The sequence below is a fragment of the Microtus oregoni genome, unplaced genomic scaffold, assembly GCF_018167655.1.
Source record: "Microtus oregoni isolate MIOR12 unplaced genomic scaffold, Mior012 000009F_ref0000495, whole genome shotgun sequence".
NCBI classification, from domain to species: domain Eukaryota; kingdom Metazoa; phylum Chordata; class Mammalia; order Rodentia; family Cricetidae; genus Microtus; species Microtus oregoni.
Genome location: NW_024543068.1, coordinates 335,605 through 355,533, shown reverse-complemented (window position 1 = coordinate 355,533; position 19,929 = coordinate 335,605). Strand labels below are relative to the sequence as shown.

General features: G+C 42.9%; 1 protein-coding gene across 2 annotated transcripts in view; it reads left to right on the top strand.

Annotated features, from left to right (window-relative positions):
* Window positions 1-18,522, top strand: part of LOC121452321 (tetratricopeptide repeat protein 8) — a 53,340-nt gene extending 34,818 nt beyond the window's left edge. For both annotated transcript variants that reach the window (XM_041658395.1, XM_041658396.1), the window contains 6 exons: window positions 1,491-1,601; window positions 10,516-10,655; window positions 12,054-12,228; window positions 12,535-12,657; window positions 15,187-15,270; window positions 17,822-18,522. In XM_041658395.1, coding sequence (XP_041514329.1) covers window positions 1,491-1,601; window positions 10,516-10,655; window positions 12,054-12,228; window positions 12,535-12,657; window positions 15,187-15,270; window positions 17,822-17,938 — 750 coding nt within the window. In that variant the 3' untranslated portion in view covers window positions 17,939-18,522. The remainder of the gene's footprint in view (window positions 1-1,490; window positions 1,602-10,515; window positions 10,656-12,053; window positions 12,229-12,534; window positions 12,658-15,186; window positions 15,271-17,821) is intronic.
* The last annotated feature ends 1,407 nt before the right edge of the window (window positions 18,523-19,929 follow it).

Here is a 19,929-nt window from a genome sequence, read left to right as displayed (position 1 = left end):
TCAGTATAGGATATTGTAGCAGGCTTGTTAGCAAAGACAGGTTAATTTAATCCATAAAGTAACCCTACAGGGTAGGTTTTATACCTTGCTTTGTGCTGCTAAGGAAAATGAGACTGCAGGAGGTCAAATTTTCAGCATCACTGAGCTGAGAGCAGCAAGCTCAAGTCCACTGTGCTGTATGATGTGACTGTAGCTCCAGTACATGGGCCACCTAGAATTTTCAGTGCAGATTGAACATTCCTAATCTGGAGTGCTCCCAAATCTGAAATGTACTGAATGCCACCATATGATTGCCACAAGTGTAAAACTGCCTTACATGTACATGGAAAAATACCAGTGAAACGGCTGGAGATGGCTCAGCAGTTAAAGCATTTGTTGCTCCTCCAGAGGATCCAGCTCGATTCCCAGCACCCACATCGTGGCTCACAACCATCTGAACTCCAGTTCCAAGAGATCTGACACCCTCTTCTGGCCTGCAAGGGTTCTAGGCACACAAATGGTGCACAAACATACATGCAGACAAAACACCCATACACAAAGTAAAAATGAAAACATTTTTAAAAAAATCAATGAATTTCACATTTAGACTTGTGTTCTGCAATACCCCCAGAATATCCCAAAATCAGAAATTGAGAATACTTCTGTGGTAAAACATTTCCGAGAAGGGAAGCTCTACTTATATTGGGATAAAGTCATCGCCTGAGCCTCATCAAGGCCTCTTTGAATGAAAACACTTGATGAAGTGGTAGGTATTACATTATTGTGGTCCAGCTGTAGAAAAGTTTCCAAGTTAAGAAATGTGCTGTGCGCAGGAAAAGAGCAGGAAAGGTGGGGAAAGGGCTGTGAGCTGCTGTCTTCTAGACGAAACACAGACGTTGCAATCATGATCTCATAGCAGAATTGCTTGCGTGAGCCTAAGCCTAAAATCAGTCAGTCACAGCTGAACAAAGGACTTGTAAGACCACATTCCATCCTGCTGAACTTTTGGCTACCGGTATTTCCTAGGTGAAGGACAGTCATTGTCTTCCGTTGTGTATCCACCGGTGAGCCCTCCAGGCTCCCGTGGGTAGCTTGAAACCCATAGTCATGCACGTTACCCTGGTTGAAATTAGTGAGTCAAGAGACGAACCAAACAGATGTGACTATCAGAGAAAGACTCATAGGGAGTGGAGGGTTGGTGTGGGCAGCAGGAAGATGCTCCCCTGGCCCTTTCTCGTTTATGTATCACGGAGTCTTTGTGACAAGAATATCCCCACAGTAAACATTTCTTGGGGTGATGAATTTTATGTACAATATGCAGATATACTGTAAAGTCATTATTAGAATCTAATTATGTCTATGAAAATTCATTAATTTCTGGGAGAAAATTTGTTTTTAACCAATAATTAAAACTTGTTATATAAATGTTATTACTTTAAAAACCAGTAAAATAATCTTATTGAAATAAATCTTGCTTAAAGTAATCTTATTAAAATATATCTTGCTTTTAGGTTTATATCATATTGGATCAACCCGTGACTGCTTTAAATCTATTCAAACAAGGCTTAGATAAATTTCCAGGCGAGGTGACCCTGCTTTGTGGAATTGCCAGGATCTATGAGGTAAGGTTCACGTTATTTTTAAGGCTGGTGTAAAATTGAGGTTGTGTGCTACTTTAAAAAGCTCATAGGGCCCTTGGGGTCCTAGTAGGGAGCAGTTTATAAAATTAAGATCGTTGGCTGTGATTCAGCAGTATAAGGAGAGATTTTGCTGTGTGTGTTTAATTCAGCTAGATTTTTATAATGAAGTATTTTAAACACCCAGAGGTCATTGATACAAGACAGGAATTTAACTTATTTTTCCTGCATGGGTAGCCTGTTATCTCAGCACACTTAATCCTTTCCCAAGATCTGTAACACCAACTATGTGGGGGTTTTCTTTGTTTGCTTGCTTTCCCCATTTCTGGTAGACATGCCTGAGCCTTCTATCTGTTTCATTGGTCTGTTTGCCCAGCGTCTTACCAAGCTCATTCTAGCTACATTTCTGTAGTTTTCTAATGGTAGCTGGTAGGTTTGCCTTCATAGTTTGGACTCTTATTCTTATACAGTTTTAGATTCATGTTTTCAGATTCAACAGAAAAGTTTCATTAACTTCTCTTTCCTGCTAATTATTATAGCATTACAATAATCCCAAGGCTAGATTAGGTAATCCTACCCCCTGGTTTTTCTCTTTTATAATTGAAAATTTATCTCTCTGCTCTTCCATACTGATTTTAAGACTGGTGCCTTGAGAGACATATTTCTTTTTAGCCTTGCAGGCATAATGACTTAGATTGACAGGGTGGGTAAGTAGGCTGCCTTATGACATAACTCTGTAGTTGCTTCATTCATTTTTGTGCTCCAGTGAATGTTTTGTGATCATTCCCAGAAAGGTTGTCGGGGGAGTCACCAAGCCATGCTGAAATTCAGTCCTTTCGTTAATACTCCCAAAACACAGCATAAAACATCCAGCAAGGAACATTGTGTTAGTGGAAAAAGACACAAAACAAATTCAAAAGTAAAGGGAAAAGGCTCGCGGGCAAAGTTCAGAGGAAGCAAGGGTTAAGCTTCCAAAAGATCTCGGCTAGTGCAGTGTTAATTGACACTACCAACATCTACTTATCCCACCTAGGGAACCGGTGACAGACAAAAGTGCAGACACCACCCAAGTCCACATCATCGGGGGGGGGGGGGAGGGGTGTTACTTACAGGAGTATAGATGAAGGGTTACTTACAGGAACAGAAATAACTCATAGGCATCACCAAAGCCCATCCCAGCCTGGGTGACAACTCACAAAATCTGGAAACCCGGAGCATGCTGCCAGCTCACAGGTTGGAGACTTGTCTGTTTCAGGCAGTGCAAGTGGTCTGTGCTTTTCCATGTAGGTCTGCTGATCTTTGCTTCTCTTAGGCAGCTGAACTGGTTGGTGCCTACTTCCCCCAGGGGGGTTGGCTGGTTCATCTTGTCTGAGCCTCTCCTAGGCAGCTCAGCTTTTCTGACAGTGCTTCTCTTGACAGTGGATATATGCTTGGGGAAAGGGGAACCCAGTGCATCCAGTCAGTTTCAGAGACTTCCTGAGGCATTTGAGTTGTTCACTTTTTGAGCTTAATAGCGTCCCTGCAGGATGGAATGTTTCAGCTCTGTTCAGAAGAACACCCTTTTAATGCGCGTCTCTGCAGGGTAGTCACAACATGGAGTCGCAAGGAGCACACTTAATTCTTCCAGCAACAAGTTGTGACAACTCCTGCAGAGTGTTGTCTGCCAGGAGTCTCATTAGAGACTGTGTGTGGACACCATGTGCCTATCATGTACCAGAGCTAGCATGTAATAGCACAAACCACACGGTACCAATAGTGTTGCATTAGCAAGGCTCCTGTCATCTGGGGAAAGTTTGTATGAGAGCAGGAATCAGCTGAGTTCCCCAGTGCATACCTTCCTAAGAATAGCAACCTCAGGTCTTCTGTTAACTCTTCCATGCACACGTGTATTCCTAGGTGTAACATGAATGGATGTACTACTATGAATGGAGGTATTACTATGAATGAAGTGTTGTAATTTCTGTTTGATGATGGTGGATAGAAATGCATTATTTTTAAAAGTCAGTTTGATATTAGCCATTTCTCAGACCCTTTGTCCTTCCTTTTGATAGAAGATTTAGCTGTCAGCATCTTTAATTATGACTGCTTTTCAGAAGAATTCCATCTATGCCTGTCTGATGCAGTCACTGTTGCTAAGGCTGGGACAGGCCAAGGCTCTGAACAGATTCCCTGGCCTCCAACTCGCCATCCTCGTGCCCCCATCTCTGGAGTGCTGGGGTTGCCCTTGTGCACCACAACACCCAGTGGTCCTATAGATAACAGCGTTTTATTGGCTACCTCCCCTTCTCTTCTGAGTGGAGTTGGCAGCAGCAGGGAGAGGAGTAGAGAGGAGAGTGGCCCACCTGCAAGGACCCTGTAGAGCCCCCCATCCTCCACCCCGCCTTTGCAGTTAATTTCCTTTCTGCCAAAGCTAACCACGCCAGAGCCAGATTTCTGGAGGATTCCTTTGCTCTTTGTGTGACGGTGGTTTGGAGGATAATTAGCTAAGTCCTTAGTTTGCAGCCCCACCGCATTTGCCTCTGAGGACTTTGCTTTTCTCTAGGGTTTCCCCTTTGTGTTCTTTCCTTACCGCTGTGTTCATTCTGTCATGGTCTGCGTGTTTCCTGCTTTACAGTGAGCATGTATAACCTCTGCTTCCTTGCATTTCTTACAGATGCTTTCTTAAGATATGCATCTTTATTAAATTTTTAATGCTTTTGAAATTTTTTGAGGCATTTTGGTAGAAAGGCCCTCATTTTAACTATTCTTTGCCAAAAAAAAAAATGTCTGAAATTAGAAACCTAATCTTGGAAATGTTATTCCAGTGGCCTTTCAACTTTATTGTGTGTGGAAATTGCCTCAGGCATGTGTAAGAAGTATGGCCCATCAATCTCTGTCGCAGGCCTTTGTATTTTGAATGTGCTCCTTTGCTATTCTGAGCAAAACCACTGCAAAATTCACATCCTTGAGCTATTTGCAATTTTACTTCAAATAATTCAGCTGTAAGTATAGTTCATATTTCATGAATTGGCTCAGAAATAACCACTTTAAAAATCACTTAAACTAATATCAAGTTTATTGCACACTTGAGGCAATATTTACATATAAGGAAATGTTATTTTAAGTATATGCTGTTAAGATCTATTCTCGAACTATTATGATTTACCCAGTTCTGATGCAGGAATAAGTTTAAGGACCAAAAGAGACTCCACATGAAAATTTAGAATGTGACAAAGATTGAGTTACTGGATATTAATTAAATACTTTAAAGTTAGAGCAAATGAACAGATGTTTCATGTATTAAAACAATGATTTCAGCCAGATTTAAGCTGTGTGTATATGTATACATATATGTGTACTATGAGGCCAGAGGTCACCTTGGTGTGAGGCCGTAGGAGCCATCTCACTTGTTTCTGAAACGGGGGCTCATCAATTAGTGTAGCCTGGCTAGTTGCTGCCTGGCTGGCCCATAGGCCCCAGGACTCCCCTTGCCAGCACTGAAATCACACACGAGTCACCACAGCTGGCTTTTTAATGTGGTTTCTGAGCCTTGAACTCAGGTCCTCAGTGTTTCTGAGACAAGAATTTTACTGAATGAACCATGTCCCTAGATCTCAAATTTAAACTTTTAAAAAAGAGTTAAAACTTCAAAACATGAAACTATTCTGTAAAATATCCTGATGAAAACAACTTAGGGAAGAAATGATTTATTCAGCTTACAATTTTAGATTAAAACCCATCACCGAGGGGGAAGTCAAGGCAAAAACTTAAGCAGCTAGTCACATCTCACCTCTAGTTAAGAGCAAAGAGAGAACAAGCACACCTAGCTTGTTCTCAATAGGCTTTCTCTTTTCATACTGTTTAGAACACCATGCCTAGGGAATGGTGAGCCCCATGATGTGTTGGTTCTTCCCTATAGCAATAGTCAACACAGCCCCCACAGACATCGCACAGGCTAACCTGGTCTAATAGTCAACACAGCCCCCACAGACATCCCATAGGCTAACCTGGTCTAATAGTCAACACAGCCCCCACAGACATCGCACAGGCTAACCTGGTCTAATAGTCAACACAGCCCCCACAGACATCCCATAAGCTAACCTGGTCTAATAGTCAACACAGCCCCCACAGACATCGCACAGGCTAACCTGGTCTAGTAGTCAACACAGCCCCCACAGACATCCCATAGGCTAACCTGGTCTAATAGTCAACACAGCCCCCACAGACATCACACAGGCTAACCTGGTCTAATAGTCAACACAGCCCCCACAGACATCGCACAGGCTAACCTGGTCTAGTAGTCAACACAGCCCCCACAGACATCGCACAGGCTAACCTGGTCTAATAGTCAACACAGCCCCCACAGACATCCCATAGGCTAACCTGGTCTAATAGTCAACACAGCCCCCACAGACATCGCACAGGCTAACCTGGTCTAATAGTCAACACAGCCCCCACAGACATCCCATAGGCTAACCTAGTCTAGATAAGTCTTCATTAAGACTCTCCTCCTGGGTGATTCTTGGTTGTATCAAGTTGAGAGTTAAAACCATCCAGCAAAGAATCCATGAACATGTAAAAAACAAAACCATAAGCAGATTATTTGTATAAATTAGAATAAGGATAATCTTTTTGTTTATTCAGTTATTTTTTTGTGTATGGTGGTTTTACCTGGATGTAAGTCTGTGCACCGCAGCGCATGTTTGGTGCCTGTGGCCAGAAGAGGGCTTTTGTGAGCCATCATGTGGGTGCTGGGAGTGGAACTCAGGGCCTCTGGAAAAGCATCCAGTGCTCTTAACCACTGAGCCACCTGTCACTTCTACCTGAGGAAAAGCTTTTTATCCAAAGCCAAGTAATAAAGGCATAACAGTAAAGACTGATGTGTGAGAACTTTCATTCCCTACATAGATGTCCTATATACCAAAGCCAAGCACAGCGGTGCACGCCTTTAATCCCAGCACTGGGGAGGGAGAGGCAAGTAGAACCCTATGAGCTCAAAAAATAATCTTATGTAGAAAAAAATTAAATAAAATCAAACTTAAAAGGTTAGGATATCACCCAGGAAAATGCCTGCTGTGCCTGAGGTAGATGGCAGGTGAGAGTCCGGTAGGTGTGGTGGCCGCGCCAGAAGCCACCTCTGGATTTGGGCTCAGCAGGCTCCGAAACATAGCTGAACACCTTTCTGTTCACTATAGATTATTCTCCCTGTGCTATTCTGCAACAGCAACACAGAATGCCAGTGATAGAGGGCCAAAGGCAGGGTAGCTAAGAAAATAGACACGGGACACACACTGGCAACTCACAGAAAAAGCAAGTGTGATGTCTCATATGTTAAGTGCCCCATCTCTGTCAGAATTAAAGAGTTAAAAGCTAAACCAGCCATAGGCCACTTCCCAGTTGATTGGACTGGCAGAGGTGAAAAAGTTCCACAGAACCTAGGCTCCCAAGGGTGTGAAGAAACAAATTCCATGTGTGAGCACTGTTGACGGTTGATACATGGTTGATGCAGCCCACCCAGAAGCTTTTATAGTCACCAAGGAGAGGTCGAACCAGGTTCTTTGGGGGGCACTTTTACTTTGGGAATTTCCCTCTAGTAGAGTGTACAGCTATGCAGAGATGTTTTATATCTTGTTCTTTTGATTAAAAGATGTAAAGAAACCAAGGTTCGCTGAAAAGGAACTGGGTAGTTTATGAGAATGTGACATGTTTTGGTGAGGAAATACAAACACACAATGGGCTGGTGTGATAACTCAGTTAAGAATGTGCTTGCCTGGCTCAAGGTCAGTCCTCAGAACCTACAAAAAAAAAAAAGGGCCAAATGTGGTGGTGTGCACGTGTAACCCCAGCACTGGGGAGGTTGGGACAGAAAGATTCCTGGAACCCAATGGCCAGCCAGTCTAGCTAATGAGCTCTAATTTCAGTGAGAAACCCGTTCTTAAAAGAAAATAGGGTGAGCAATAAGGGAAGTCACCCAGCATTGGCATCCAGCCTCCACACACACATACACACACAGACAAATTTGTGCACAAATAATGTCACACACAAGAAAGAAAAGGTGCTCTGGCTGGCCCTTGGCCACTTCACTGAGAGAGAACCATGCATCAGTGCACTTGGTCTTCAAGCACCTGCAGCCTAACCCAACTGGGAGTTATATTGCAGGCCAGTGAGTTGCCCTGTCGCAAAATTCAAACTGGCTGGTGGTTGAAGAGTGACAGCCAAGGTTTGACACATGGCCTCCACATGTACACACCCATCTATACGTATAGTAAAACACATGCACGCACATATGCGTATAGACTCGCAAGACCCCTTTTCCATATTTGAACATCTCTGACATCGGGGTGCATCTTTCCTTGCATTACCATGTTGTAGTTGTACAAAGTAATGGGGTTCATGTACTTTGATCTTATTTACCACCTCCTCGCTGTCTTGTGTCCTCCCTCCTCCTTCCCCCAGTCATCTCTCTACTTTTCTGTTTCAAGTCTTTTTTTTTTTCTTGAGAGAAAACATACTTATCTTTCTGAGCCTGGCTTTTTCTCCTTAACATCAATGATCTCCAGCTTTATCAATTTTCCTGCAAATGACATAACTTTGTCTTCTTAATGGCTGAATAGTATTCCATTGTGTTTATATATACCACATTTTTCTTTTGCTCCTTGTAGCCAAGTAACAGCTGTTATGTAGTTTTCCTCATCTGCAGCCCCTGTGAAAACCTGGCGATTATTCCAATTAACCAACATGGTGAAGATGGTAATTACTTCTGATTGTTGCCTGAAAGCTTTTGTTGACACCTGCTGGTTAAATCCAGAAAGCACAGGCATCAGCCTCCCAAAGCAGGAGCTTGCACGGGAATCCTGAGCAGTGGTGGGGAGCACTGTATGGAGCATTGTAGTGGATCTTAACCCTCTTCATCTCAAAGATGAGAAGTAGGTGAGGCTACAGATGTGGGTAATAGCTAGATACATTCATTCTATACTATGTGCCTGTCAAGGCTGCTCATTGTATCCCACAGACATATAAAGTTATTAATAAAATTTAAAGAGCAAAGCACCGAGTGCACAGACAGTACACGGATGACCAAGTGAAACAGGGACTTGGAAGAATTTGACTGTGTGTGAAAGAACTTAGTTTACATACTTCTTTCTGTGTATAAAGATGCAAATGTGGTCTGGAGTACAAGCCTGGTCAAGTGAGTCTTGTACCAAATACTAGTTCTGTGTTTAAAGAAGCAGTGTGTGGTGCTTCTTGCAGTTGGCAGGGTCTTTTGGATTTGATTTAAAAAATGGTTCAGATCTAACATTAATAAGAGTCCTCCTGTGGTAAGACCAAGTGTGTGGGTGATAATGGGTGTCATGTAGCTTGAGAGGCAGAAGAGATCTGTGTGAAGTTGGACATAAAGAAAGCTTTCTGGAGGGTGGACTGGTCCTTGAGGTAGATGTAAGAGGTGGTACCTTTATTAACAATATTTGTTGAGCCAAATGTGGTCACATCTGCCTGCAGTCCACCTACTCAGGCAGCTAAGGGAGGAGAATAGCTTAAGCTCGGGCTCAAGTCCGGACTGGACAACATGCTGAGAATATGCCTCAAATTTAATAAAACTAGTATTATGTCATAGACCTGCTAACTGCCCCATCCTGGAACTCAGGCCACACCCCTCTTGGCTCTGGGACAGAGCTGACAAAATGTGCTGTGATTTTTCCAGCACTTAGAATGAATTCAGTTCCCTCCCTTTCACTTAGAGCTATGAACAAACCCAGCCCCGGTCCTTGGACTTAGGACAGCTTTGAATTGTGTAGTTTTACCTAGCGCCTCCCTTTCTGTGACCCCTGGAAGGTAGGCCAGGCCAGGTTAGAGCCTGGTATGGATCTTGCCCCACCTCATCCCAAGAACCTGCAAGAGGCAGCGACCACCCTTGTCCTTGAAGGTCCTTCTCCTTCAGGACCCTCAGGCTGAGCATGGTGGGCATCTCACCTGATGAAGCTCCATTTTGGGAATTGAAGTTCTCCCTTGATGAAATCTCTCCTGATGCTCCCCTACTTTGGGGCCTATGGTGACTATCCCTCATCAAAATGCTTTCTCCCCTAATAAAGGTCATTTTGTGCCCACTTCTTTCTGCAGACTTGATTTCTTTTGTAGGTTGGAACAATTAGAGACAATATTTGTGATTACTAGTGTTTTACAAATGAATACAGCAACTGCAGAAGGCTCCTTTTTTTTTTTAACCTATGTATGTATTTCTAAAGTAGGTCTGGGTGGCTTTCGTTTCATTCCTAGATCTGGTCTTTCTTTGGCCTTCTCTTCTTGTTTGGTACAGCCTGTAGTCAGTCACCGGCAATTCCTTAAACACGAGGCAGCTTGTTTGGGACATGCTGCTGTTTCTAATCCCCTGATGGCTCTCAACTTAGTATGGAGTCTGAGGCTCTTCACAGTGCCTCAGCAGGTCCTGGCTGCCCCTTCTCCAGGCTCACTTGAAAATGTTTCTTCTAAGTGTTTTCATTTTAGGACTGTGTGCTTTGGTCTCTCTGCCAAATGAGACTGCCCCCCCCACCCCCACATGCTGGCTCCAACACCTCTCTTCATTTATAGCTCTGTTAGACAGGGCTTCTTCCAAGGTGACTGAGAACAAGCAGCCCCTGCCTCCCTTTCGCTCTCCGCTCACCCTACCCCGTTTCTTTCCATGGCTCATCCTTCCCTGACATTACACTGACTCACTTGTTTGTCTTGCCCCCAGCTGTCATCTCCTTGGGGACGATGACTTCATGTTTTTGTTCGTATTTCGTCCCTACTGTCTAGAACAGAGTCTGACATATGGCAGGCTTGAAATAAATACTGTTGAATGAACGAACTTAGTTAGAAAAAAAAAAGCAGCTTCTTGTCCAGTGTTAATAAAACGTTGCTCTTCTGTCTGGATGGGGACTAGGAAATGAACAATAGTTCCTCTGCGGCGGAGTACTACAAAGAAGTTCTGAAACAAGACAATACTCACGTGGAAGCCATCGCCTGCATCGGAAGCAACCACTTTTATTCTGACCAGCCAGAGATTGCGCTCCGCTTTTACAGGTGGGCGTTACATTGCGCCTGCAGCCAAAGTCAGTGAGACAGTACAGGGATGGAATGAAAACGTAGAGAAATGCTAGAAAGGCCACATGTGTATAAATCTAAGAACTGCGTCTCTTAACTGCTTCCTGAGGTTAAAGTGATATTCGGTACTTTGCGGATGTGCAGGCTGGCATCCTGGAAAAACAAACCTGTGTGGCCAAGTTTTCATTTTAGTTCTGTGTGAGTTTATGCTAGTTGTCAAGAAACAACAGAGGCTAAAGAGCTTCGTGAAATAGTTCTTGCTGCCACTGCCCTTTACTACCACAAACCTAAAGTCAGGGAGCCTGGAGCAGGAAGGTTTGCAGGTGCTCTGTGTTCTGAACCTTAACGAGGACTTAAGACAGGGTCACCTGTTCTGTGAGACATTTTCAGCTTTTCCCAAGTATATTATAGTCTGGTTCTGTTTTGAGCACATTCTTATTTTGTCCTTTATGTGGCTTCTAAGCTACACTTTTTGATCATTACGTTCACTGTTTATCTGTGCATGTTAGGGAGGGGTGCGTACTGCACGGCTTGCTTGTGAAAACTAGCTCCCTTCCTTCCGGGGCTCTCCTTCTACTACCCCAGTCCCTGGGATCAAACTCAGGTTGTCAGGCTTGGACACAGGTGCCTTTACCAACCAAGCCATACCAATGGCCCCTAAAATTCACTTTCACCTGGTGGTTTCAGCCCTTGTAATATACAGGGACGGACTGGCAGCTGACAAGCTTTTCTAAACACATGCTGGAAGCATAAAATAAACAGATGCCGCCCCGCACGTGTGCAGCTGGCCATCCTCTCCACCCCTAAAGTGGGTCATGGACTTCTCAAGCGGCTAGGCTGGCTTTTCGTTTGTGTGTCTGAGCGCTGTCGGATTAATGATGCATAGAAGCAAAGCGGGGCTCTTGAGCTTCCTTGGGACAGCTGAGTGCGGAGCACAGAGACCCACTCCAGTCACACCTTCCGTGGCAGAGGTTCCCTGGAGTGAGCCTGTAGCACACCTGTACCACACAGTACATGGCAGAATCCAGGGCACTACTGAAGGCTTGGTGGTAAGCATGGAGCACACTCTGCAGGTTGGAGCAGGTGTCAGGGAATTCCTTGCAGGTACTGAGGCCTCTGAAGTAACATGTATGAACTTATGTGACCACTTCTCCTTTCTTTCTAATAAAGCTTTTTCAGGGAGAAAACAAAACAAACCACTTTCCCTACCTTGTCCCTGGACACATGCCCTATGACAAGTTATAAGCATTGTTTAAAACATTTATTGATATGCTTGTGTCAATGTTCACCAGGGGTCCCAAAATTATTAAATGAATTGACTTCTAACAACGTTGGTAAAGGTAGTCTAACAGCAACTTTGTGCTCCTCTTTGAAAAGACGCCTCTTGCAGATGGGAGTTTATAACTGCCAGCTTTTCAACAACCTGGGGCTGTGCTGCTTCTACGCCCAGCAGTATGATATGACTCTGACCTCGTTTGAGCGTGCCCTTTCCCTGGCGGAAAATGAAGAAGAGGCAGCTGATGTCTGGTACAACCTGGGGCACATTGCTGTGGTATGTTTTGTGTGTGTGTGTTGTGTGTATGTCTATGTGGTGCATGCGTGTGCATTTCCTGTTAAGGACAAAGTCACCATATGTTCATGTGAAGAAATTCTCAGACATAATAAATCCAGCTGACAATTTGGAGATTTTCATCGTTTTATATCCTCAAGTTAAATTCATGCACAGAACTCACACCTCCCCGCTGTGATTGGTGCTGGTTTTCTCTATGCAGCTGGGGAGATTTATATTCCAAATGAGGGGGGGGTGTGGCGTGGGGAGCCTGTGGCTTCATGTGCGCACGTGCACTTTTCCTTTCAGGGGATAGGAGACACAAACTTGGCCCATCAGTGCTTCCGGCTGGCCCTGGTCCACAACAACCACCATGCGGAGGCCTACAACAACCTGGCCGTGCTGGAGATGCGGAAAGGCCACGTTGAACAGGTCAGAGAGCTGCATTTCCTCAGAGGAAAGCTGGGACACTTAGCCCTCATTATCTGTTACACTTTTAAAATAGCTCTAGGGTCCAACAGGCCTGGTTCTGTTACCAGCTCCATTATTACCAGCTGTGTGGCTTTGGGCCCATCACTTCACTTCTCCGCGGCCAAAACTGAACATCTGATTTATTGGAATAACGTACACCTCCATGTTCTTCCCACCTGAAACGCACTGTCTCCCACCTGTGGTGTAGCTGCTCCTGCCAGTGCCCTAGCAGCCCCCTTTCAACCCCCTTTTTTTCCCGTCTGGCACTCCTGCACCCACACTGTTTGGCAATCCTGTCACCCCACCCCTAGCTTGGTGTGGTCCCTCTTCTCTACCCCATGTTCATCTCTTTCCTGCACACACACACACACACACACACACACACACACACACCCGGTGGGCACTTTACTGACTAAGCCATCGCCCCCACACCCCTACAAGGGAGACTACCAAGCGACTTAATGACGAGTGAGTAAGGCAGCGGCGCATCCTCCTCTGAGGACCCTAATGGATTTTGTTATAAAACTATCGTTTTATTAGTGCTTTTTAAAAACCCTCCAGTTCCTTCTCTTTCCATTTGGACTAAAGCCCAGGCGTCCTGGCCTGGCCTGTGCAGGCCCTACATTCTGGTCCCTACCTTGGAGACTATATCTGTGTGCTCCTTTCTCACCGGCTTTAGGTGCATGAGCAATTCCACTGCTCTACAGACACACAGGGCTTTGTCTCCCTTCGGGCCTTTGCAGTGCTCCAGAACTTGCCGTGACAAGTTTCTTTTCGTCACATGAGCCTTAAGTGTCATCTCCTTGGAAAAACCCAGCATCGGTCTAAGAAAAGCCCTGGAGGCCTCGCACATCTTGTGGTGTTTCCTTTTTCTTGTTTTACTAGCTATTGGTATGTAGAGCAGACTGCTGGCTGTTGAAAGCAGGGACCGCGTCTGTTATGTAACTTCTGCGTTCTCAGCACCAGAAACAGCACCTGGCAGATGGGAAGTCTAAGTCAGTGTTGCTGAAGGGGCCAGGGACATGGCTCAGTCAGTAAAATGCTTGTCACACTAGCTTGAGAACTTGAGTTCAGATCCCCAGCACCCACTTAAAAAGCCACTGCAGCCTGCATCTGTACCTCAGTACTGTGAGGCATGTGTGTGTCCATATGATTTCAGATGTGTTGAAAAGTTTTATATCCCCCATTTTATAGTAAAATCTAGTATCTACTGTCTTATATAAGTTGGTGTCCTTTTTTCCATTTCAAAAAAAAAATGATGCATGAATTTGTTCTCAGGGTCTTTGGGTTGCGGCGGGGGGTTGTTTAGTGGCATGGTATGAACTGTGGTACACGCATTACCATCTCCTGTTAAGCAAAACATGGTCTGTGCAAAACATGATCGTGTGAAATGTAGCCTGTTTCATGCTTTGAGTACTTTTGTTGGCTAGTCCATACCAACCTGACACACAGGAGAGGCTTTGGAAAGGAGGGAGCCTCCGTTGACAAAATGCCTCCATAAAAATCAAGCCGTAGGGCATTTTCTTAATTAGTGGTTGATATGGGAAGGCCCAGCCCATGGTGGGTGGTGCCATCCCTGGGCTGGTGGTCCTGAATTCTATAAGAAAACCATGAGGAGCAAGCCCATAAGCAACACCCCTCCAAGGCCTCTGCACCAGCTCCTGCCTCCAGGTTCCTGCCCTGTGAGTTTCTGTCCTAGCTTCCTTCAGTAGTGGACTGCAATGCAGAAGTGTGAGCCAAATAAGCCCTTTCCTCCCCAGCTCGCTTTCAGTCATGGTGTTTCATCACAACAATAGGAACCCTGACTAGGACAGTACTTTAGAGAAAGTTTGCCACTTCCTGTTGCTGTTTCACTTAGCAGACTGATCAGCAGGGTCGTGAATGTTTGCTCCATCTCATCCAACACACAACTTTGGACTTTGAAATGACTGTGAAATGTATTGATGTCAAGTTGTTATGAGGGAACAGACTGTTAAAGCCGCCTAAGTTGATCTCCAACGAAAAAGCTTAAATCAAGAAGACCTTTTTTTTAAGCTTTGAGAAAATCGAATTTCAAATTATGTATCATACTGAAATGCAAACTTTATGAGGCAGCGGTTCTTTTTTTTTTTTTTTTGGATTTTTTTTTTTTTTTTTTTTTTTTTTTTTGAGACAGGGTTTCTCCGTAGCTTTTGGTTCCTGTCCTGGAACTAGCTCTTACAGACCAGGCTGGCCTCAAAGAGGCAGCGGTTCTTAAATAACTTACGTCTACCCTATTCAAGTCTCTTATTTCCTCTTTTGAAGTATGGATCACTAACATAATTTTGCCAGGCTGTCCAGAGTAAGCTATATTTTGTTACATCATTGCACTTCCTGAGGAATGTCATTTGTATTTTCCATGGGATTGTTTTAAGTTCCTGTCCCAGGTAAGTTTTTTTTTACCTAAAGAAGTCATAGCTATAGTCTAACATGCGCTCATATGGCTGCCTTCTCCTCGTTTCTTCCCCACAGGCAAGAGCGCTCTTACAGACGGCATCCTCTTTAGCACCCCATATGTATGAGCCGCATTTTAATTTTGCAACCATCTCTGATAAGGTATTTTCTTCCTTTATTAATTTATCATCTGACACATTCTTGATCTTTCTTGGTTTAAAAAAATACAGATTGAATACATTTTAAACCTTATCTTTCTGAACAGAAGGTTGATTATTTTCAATCTGAAAGAAATGACTTTTTAAAATTTTTTATCACAAATATCTTCACTTCAGGAGATTATGTAATAAACTTTATCACTGGGTATTGACTAAAACACCACTATAAATTGCAGAAGAAATCTCTTACATTTTGAAATACCACATTTAATCACTAAAGAACACTTGTGAGATAATTCCTGGCCCAAGAAGGATTTATAATAGACTTTTACAGCAAAGGAATCCTGTCCATTATCTGCAGATCATATTTCCACCACACCTTTCTCAAGATTGTTATGAATTAAGGCTGGTAGTGAATGCTGTTTTGTTATGAGCAATACGGGGGAAGGTAGTTGTTAATATTCTGTTGCCAATCAGTTAATATCCAGAAGTCAACAGAAAGAGTGAGCTATTTTCATAAAACACAGACAAGCAAGCCAGGGGACCAAAGCATCTCAGCATTTTTACCCTTGAAAAGTAAGTCTGTCTTGAGGATTAAGAAACAGTTCAAAATGTTTATGATATAAGTACAGGGTTTTATTTACTAAAGACATAAGCACTGTATCTTTATAACATGATCACGAAATTATCCATGTGTCTGTTTTGAAAATAGAAAAAGCTCCCACTCATATTACAATTTGGGGAACAGCTACTAGATACCAGCTTCTGTTGCAGCTGCTTTACTTACCTTCTTGAATTCTCTGCAAAACCCCATCAAGGTTTCTTTGCTGAGCCTCTCTGTGTTCTAGGCCCTGTTGTCAGCATAGAAGACAGCAAAAAAATAAAGCAGATGAAAACTGCTTCTTGATGCTTGCATTTTCATGGAACCTGAGGCTCACAGAGGTTACAAGGCATCCATAGGACTGGTGTGGAGGCTGTAAAACACTGGGCGCAGGAAGCTAAGGCAGGAGGGTCCCTAGTTCAAGGTTAGATCAACAAGATCCAGTCGCAATAAAACCCAAGCAGCAGGGGTCTTTGGGGATGAGTCAGTGATTAAGAGCACTTGATGCTCTTTCAAAGGACCAGAATTTGGTCCCCAGCACCCACGGCAGGCAGCTCACAAACACCTGCAACTCCAGCTCCTAGAGATTCTGCATCTCTGGCTTTGTTAGCACCTGCACACACGACCACATACCCACATGCACTCACACCTATACATAATTAAAAATGATAAAAATTAAACCTGAAGCAAAACAAAGACGCACCCTAAAGCCACCTAGCAACGTGAGATTCCAGACTGAAGCCCAGCTCCTATGATGCCCTTCCATCTTGCACTGTGCCATGCTGCCACTTAGTTAAAGGCACAGACACTTTTTATAGGAAGGCCAGCTCACCTGAGGATCAGTGTACCTTTATGATTCTTAGCTCAAAGAATTCTTAATTCTTATAAGATAGTTCAGAAAAATATTATAAAATAGAAGTAATGTTGGCAATGTTTTGATATATTATGAAATAATAATGTTGACAATGTTATGATTTTAAAAGGAAACCATTTAAATATAAAATACATACATATATATGTTATTAAAAATCTATCAAAGTTGAATCATCTAGATTTTTTGTGCACATACTAAAAATTTTCTGTCTTTTCAGAAGTGCATACATGAATGAAGGCAGATTATTTTTCTTTGGTACTGGACATAAGCAGAGTTCATTGAACATTAGAGATACCCTTTATAAACTTAAAAACCAGTATCTGCCCTGCATTATTATGTTTAGTGTTACTTAGAACCCCTCAGAACATAATTTATATCTTTTAAAAACAATTTATTTAATTTTATTTTATATGCATTGGTATGAGGGTATCAGATTCCCTAGAACTTGAGTTACAGACAGTTGTGAGCTGCCATTTAGGTGCTGGGAATTGAACCCAGATCCTCTGGAAGGGCGGCCAGTGCTCTTAACTGCTGTGCCATCTCTCCAGTTACCCCCACCCCATCTTTTTTTTTTTCCTTTATCTTTTTTGGAACAGGGTTTCTCTGTATAGCCCTGACTGTCCTGGAACTCGCTCTGTAGATGAGGCTGGCCTTGAGCTCACAGAGATCTTCCTGTCTTTGTCTCCTGAGTCCTGGGATTAAAGCTGTGTGCTACCAGTGCCTGGCCTTTATATCTTAAGTTAATATATTTTATTTAAATTTTCTGCCTAAGAGATACTATGCTAATCAAATGTCTCTGTTGGATGTTTCATTTATTATAGTTATACAGGCCTGAGTCTTTGCAAATGCCCTTTTATACTTACTGTGCTCTTAGCAACAGAGAGAGAAAACACGCGTTTCTGATTCATAACTAAGCAACTATAATGGAGCATATGTTACTTATATAATTTTATTTACCTCATTATTTATGATGGATTTAAAATTTAGATAATTCTAAACTGAATAATTTACTTTTGAGAACTCTTGACATCTTTCCAATATGTAGATCTTATTCTGTTCCTGATCTGGTATTTCCTACAGATTGGAGATCTTCAGAGAAGCTATGTTGCAGCTCAGAAGTCTGAAGCGGCATTTCCAGAGCACGTGGACACACAGCACTTAATCAAGCAGTTAAAGCAGCACTTTGCTATGATCTGATCAGTCCTCGGACCAAATACATCTCCACAAAGGGCCAGTGCACAGGAGAGAGCAATGTACACATTTGTAGCCATAATGTCATGCAGACCTAAGAAGGTAGCATAGAAGACTGTAAACCAAGCCTGGCGGTGGTGGTGCGCACCCTTAATCCCAGCTCTTGGGAGGCAGAGGCAGGCGGATCTCTGAGTTCTAGGCCAGCCTGGTCTACAGAGTGAGTTCCAGGGAAGCCAGAGAAACCCTGTTTCGAAACAAACAAAAATACTATAAACCAGAACCTACCTTAAGAAGTTTGTTGTTTTATAAGGTAATATTTTAAAAGAAAGATATAAGTATTTCCTAGTTTTGCTTTTCATTCATTGTTAGATACAGACCCTGTCAAACAATTATGTCATGTATGTGGGGTGCACTTCACCCCATTATTCCCTTTGTCCCCTATCCAGTGTCACAGTCACCTTCATGTCATCTGTACGTCTAGTGGTTTAAGTTTCTAAGTAAAATCTAGAGGCCACACTTTAGAGAAAACATAAAATATTTGTTTCTCTGAAACTGACTCAACTTGTGTATAAAACATTTTTTTCACTTTGCATGAGTTTTTATTTCATTTATCTCTGATGATACAAATTAGTTTTAGACGCCCATTAATCTTATATATCAAACTGTTATCTTAAGTTTACTTGAAATGAAGCACTACTAGTATTTAGCTAATGTGTGTCCCAGATGCCCACTGGCTCACATCTTGACAAAAGTTAACTCAAAACAAGTTATGAGTTATGGACAAACTTTTTCTCTCTCCCTCTGTCCCTTCCTCCCCTCCTCCCTTCCTCCCCTCCTCCCTTTCTCCCTTCCTCCCCTCCTCCCTTCCTCCCTTCCTTCCTCCCTTCCTGCCTTCCTCCCCTCCTCCCTCCCTCCCTCCCTCCCTTCCTCTCTCCCTCCCTCCCTTTCTCCATTTCTCTCTCTCTCTCTATATATATATATATATACATGTATATATACTTATATATGTGTATATGCGTATATATGTATGTGTATGTATATTTAGAAGAAATAACATGTGTACATTTGTACCACACAGTGATTTCTTAGCTAAAACTCTAGAATCAGAAAATCAGAAAAAAAAGAAAGAAAAAGATTCATAAATTTGAATTCTTGGACCTTTAAGCCTATCATGCTTCCAAAGGCATTACTAAGCATAGAAAAATAAACCATTGACTGGGAGGAAATATTCTTAAGGGCACTATGTAGTTTATAAATGACTTTCATTGAGAATGAAATTCAAAACATGTAAAAAGGCTGGAGATGATGGTGCATGCCAGTAACCACTGAGGAGGTAGGGGCAGTTTGAGGCTAACCTGAGCTATACACAGCATGACACTATCTCAACCATAAAATAAACGGAAACCTCACCAGAAATGGCATATTATATGTGGCAAATATCCACACAAAAAGATTCTCATCTCAACCAGGATTTATCCCTACTGCTTGAACTGGCTTTTTGGAACCCATTTGGAGGGACGCCTTACTCAGCCTAGATATAGTGGGGAGGGCCTTGGTCCTGCCTCAAAGTAATGTGCTAGACTTTGTTGACTCCCAAAGGGAAGTCTTACCCTCTCTGAGGAGTAGATGGGGGGTGGGGGGAGTAGGAGTGTAGGTGGAAGGGGGAGGGAGCGTGAGAAGGGGGAGGGAGTGGGAACTGGGGTTCATATGTAAAAAGAGAAAAGATAGTTTTTTTTAAAAAAAGTAATAAAGGAAAAGATGCTCATATCATTAGTCATGAAGAAAATATAATTAAAAACTAAATTAGAATAGCTGAAACTTAAGTGGATAAGACTGAGTTCTGGTTATCATATAAACAGTTGGAACTTTAAAATGTTCACTTAACAGACTTGGGTGTGAATGTTCATAGCAACTTTATTTGTAATAACCCCAAACTGGTAACACCCCAAATGCCTATTAACAGGTCAGTGGATAAACTCATACAACCATACAGTGGA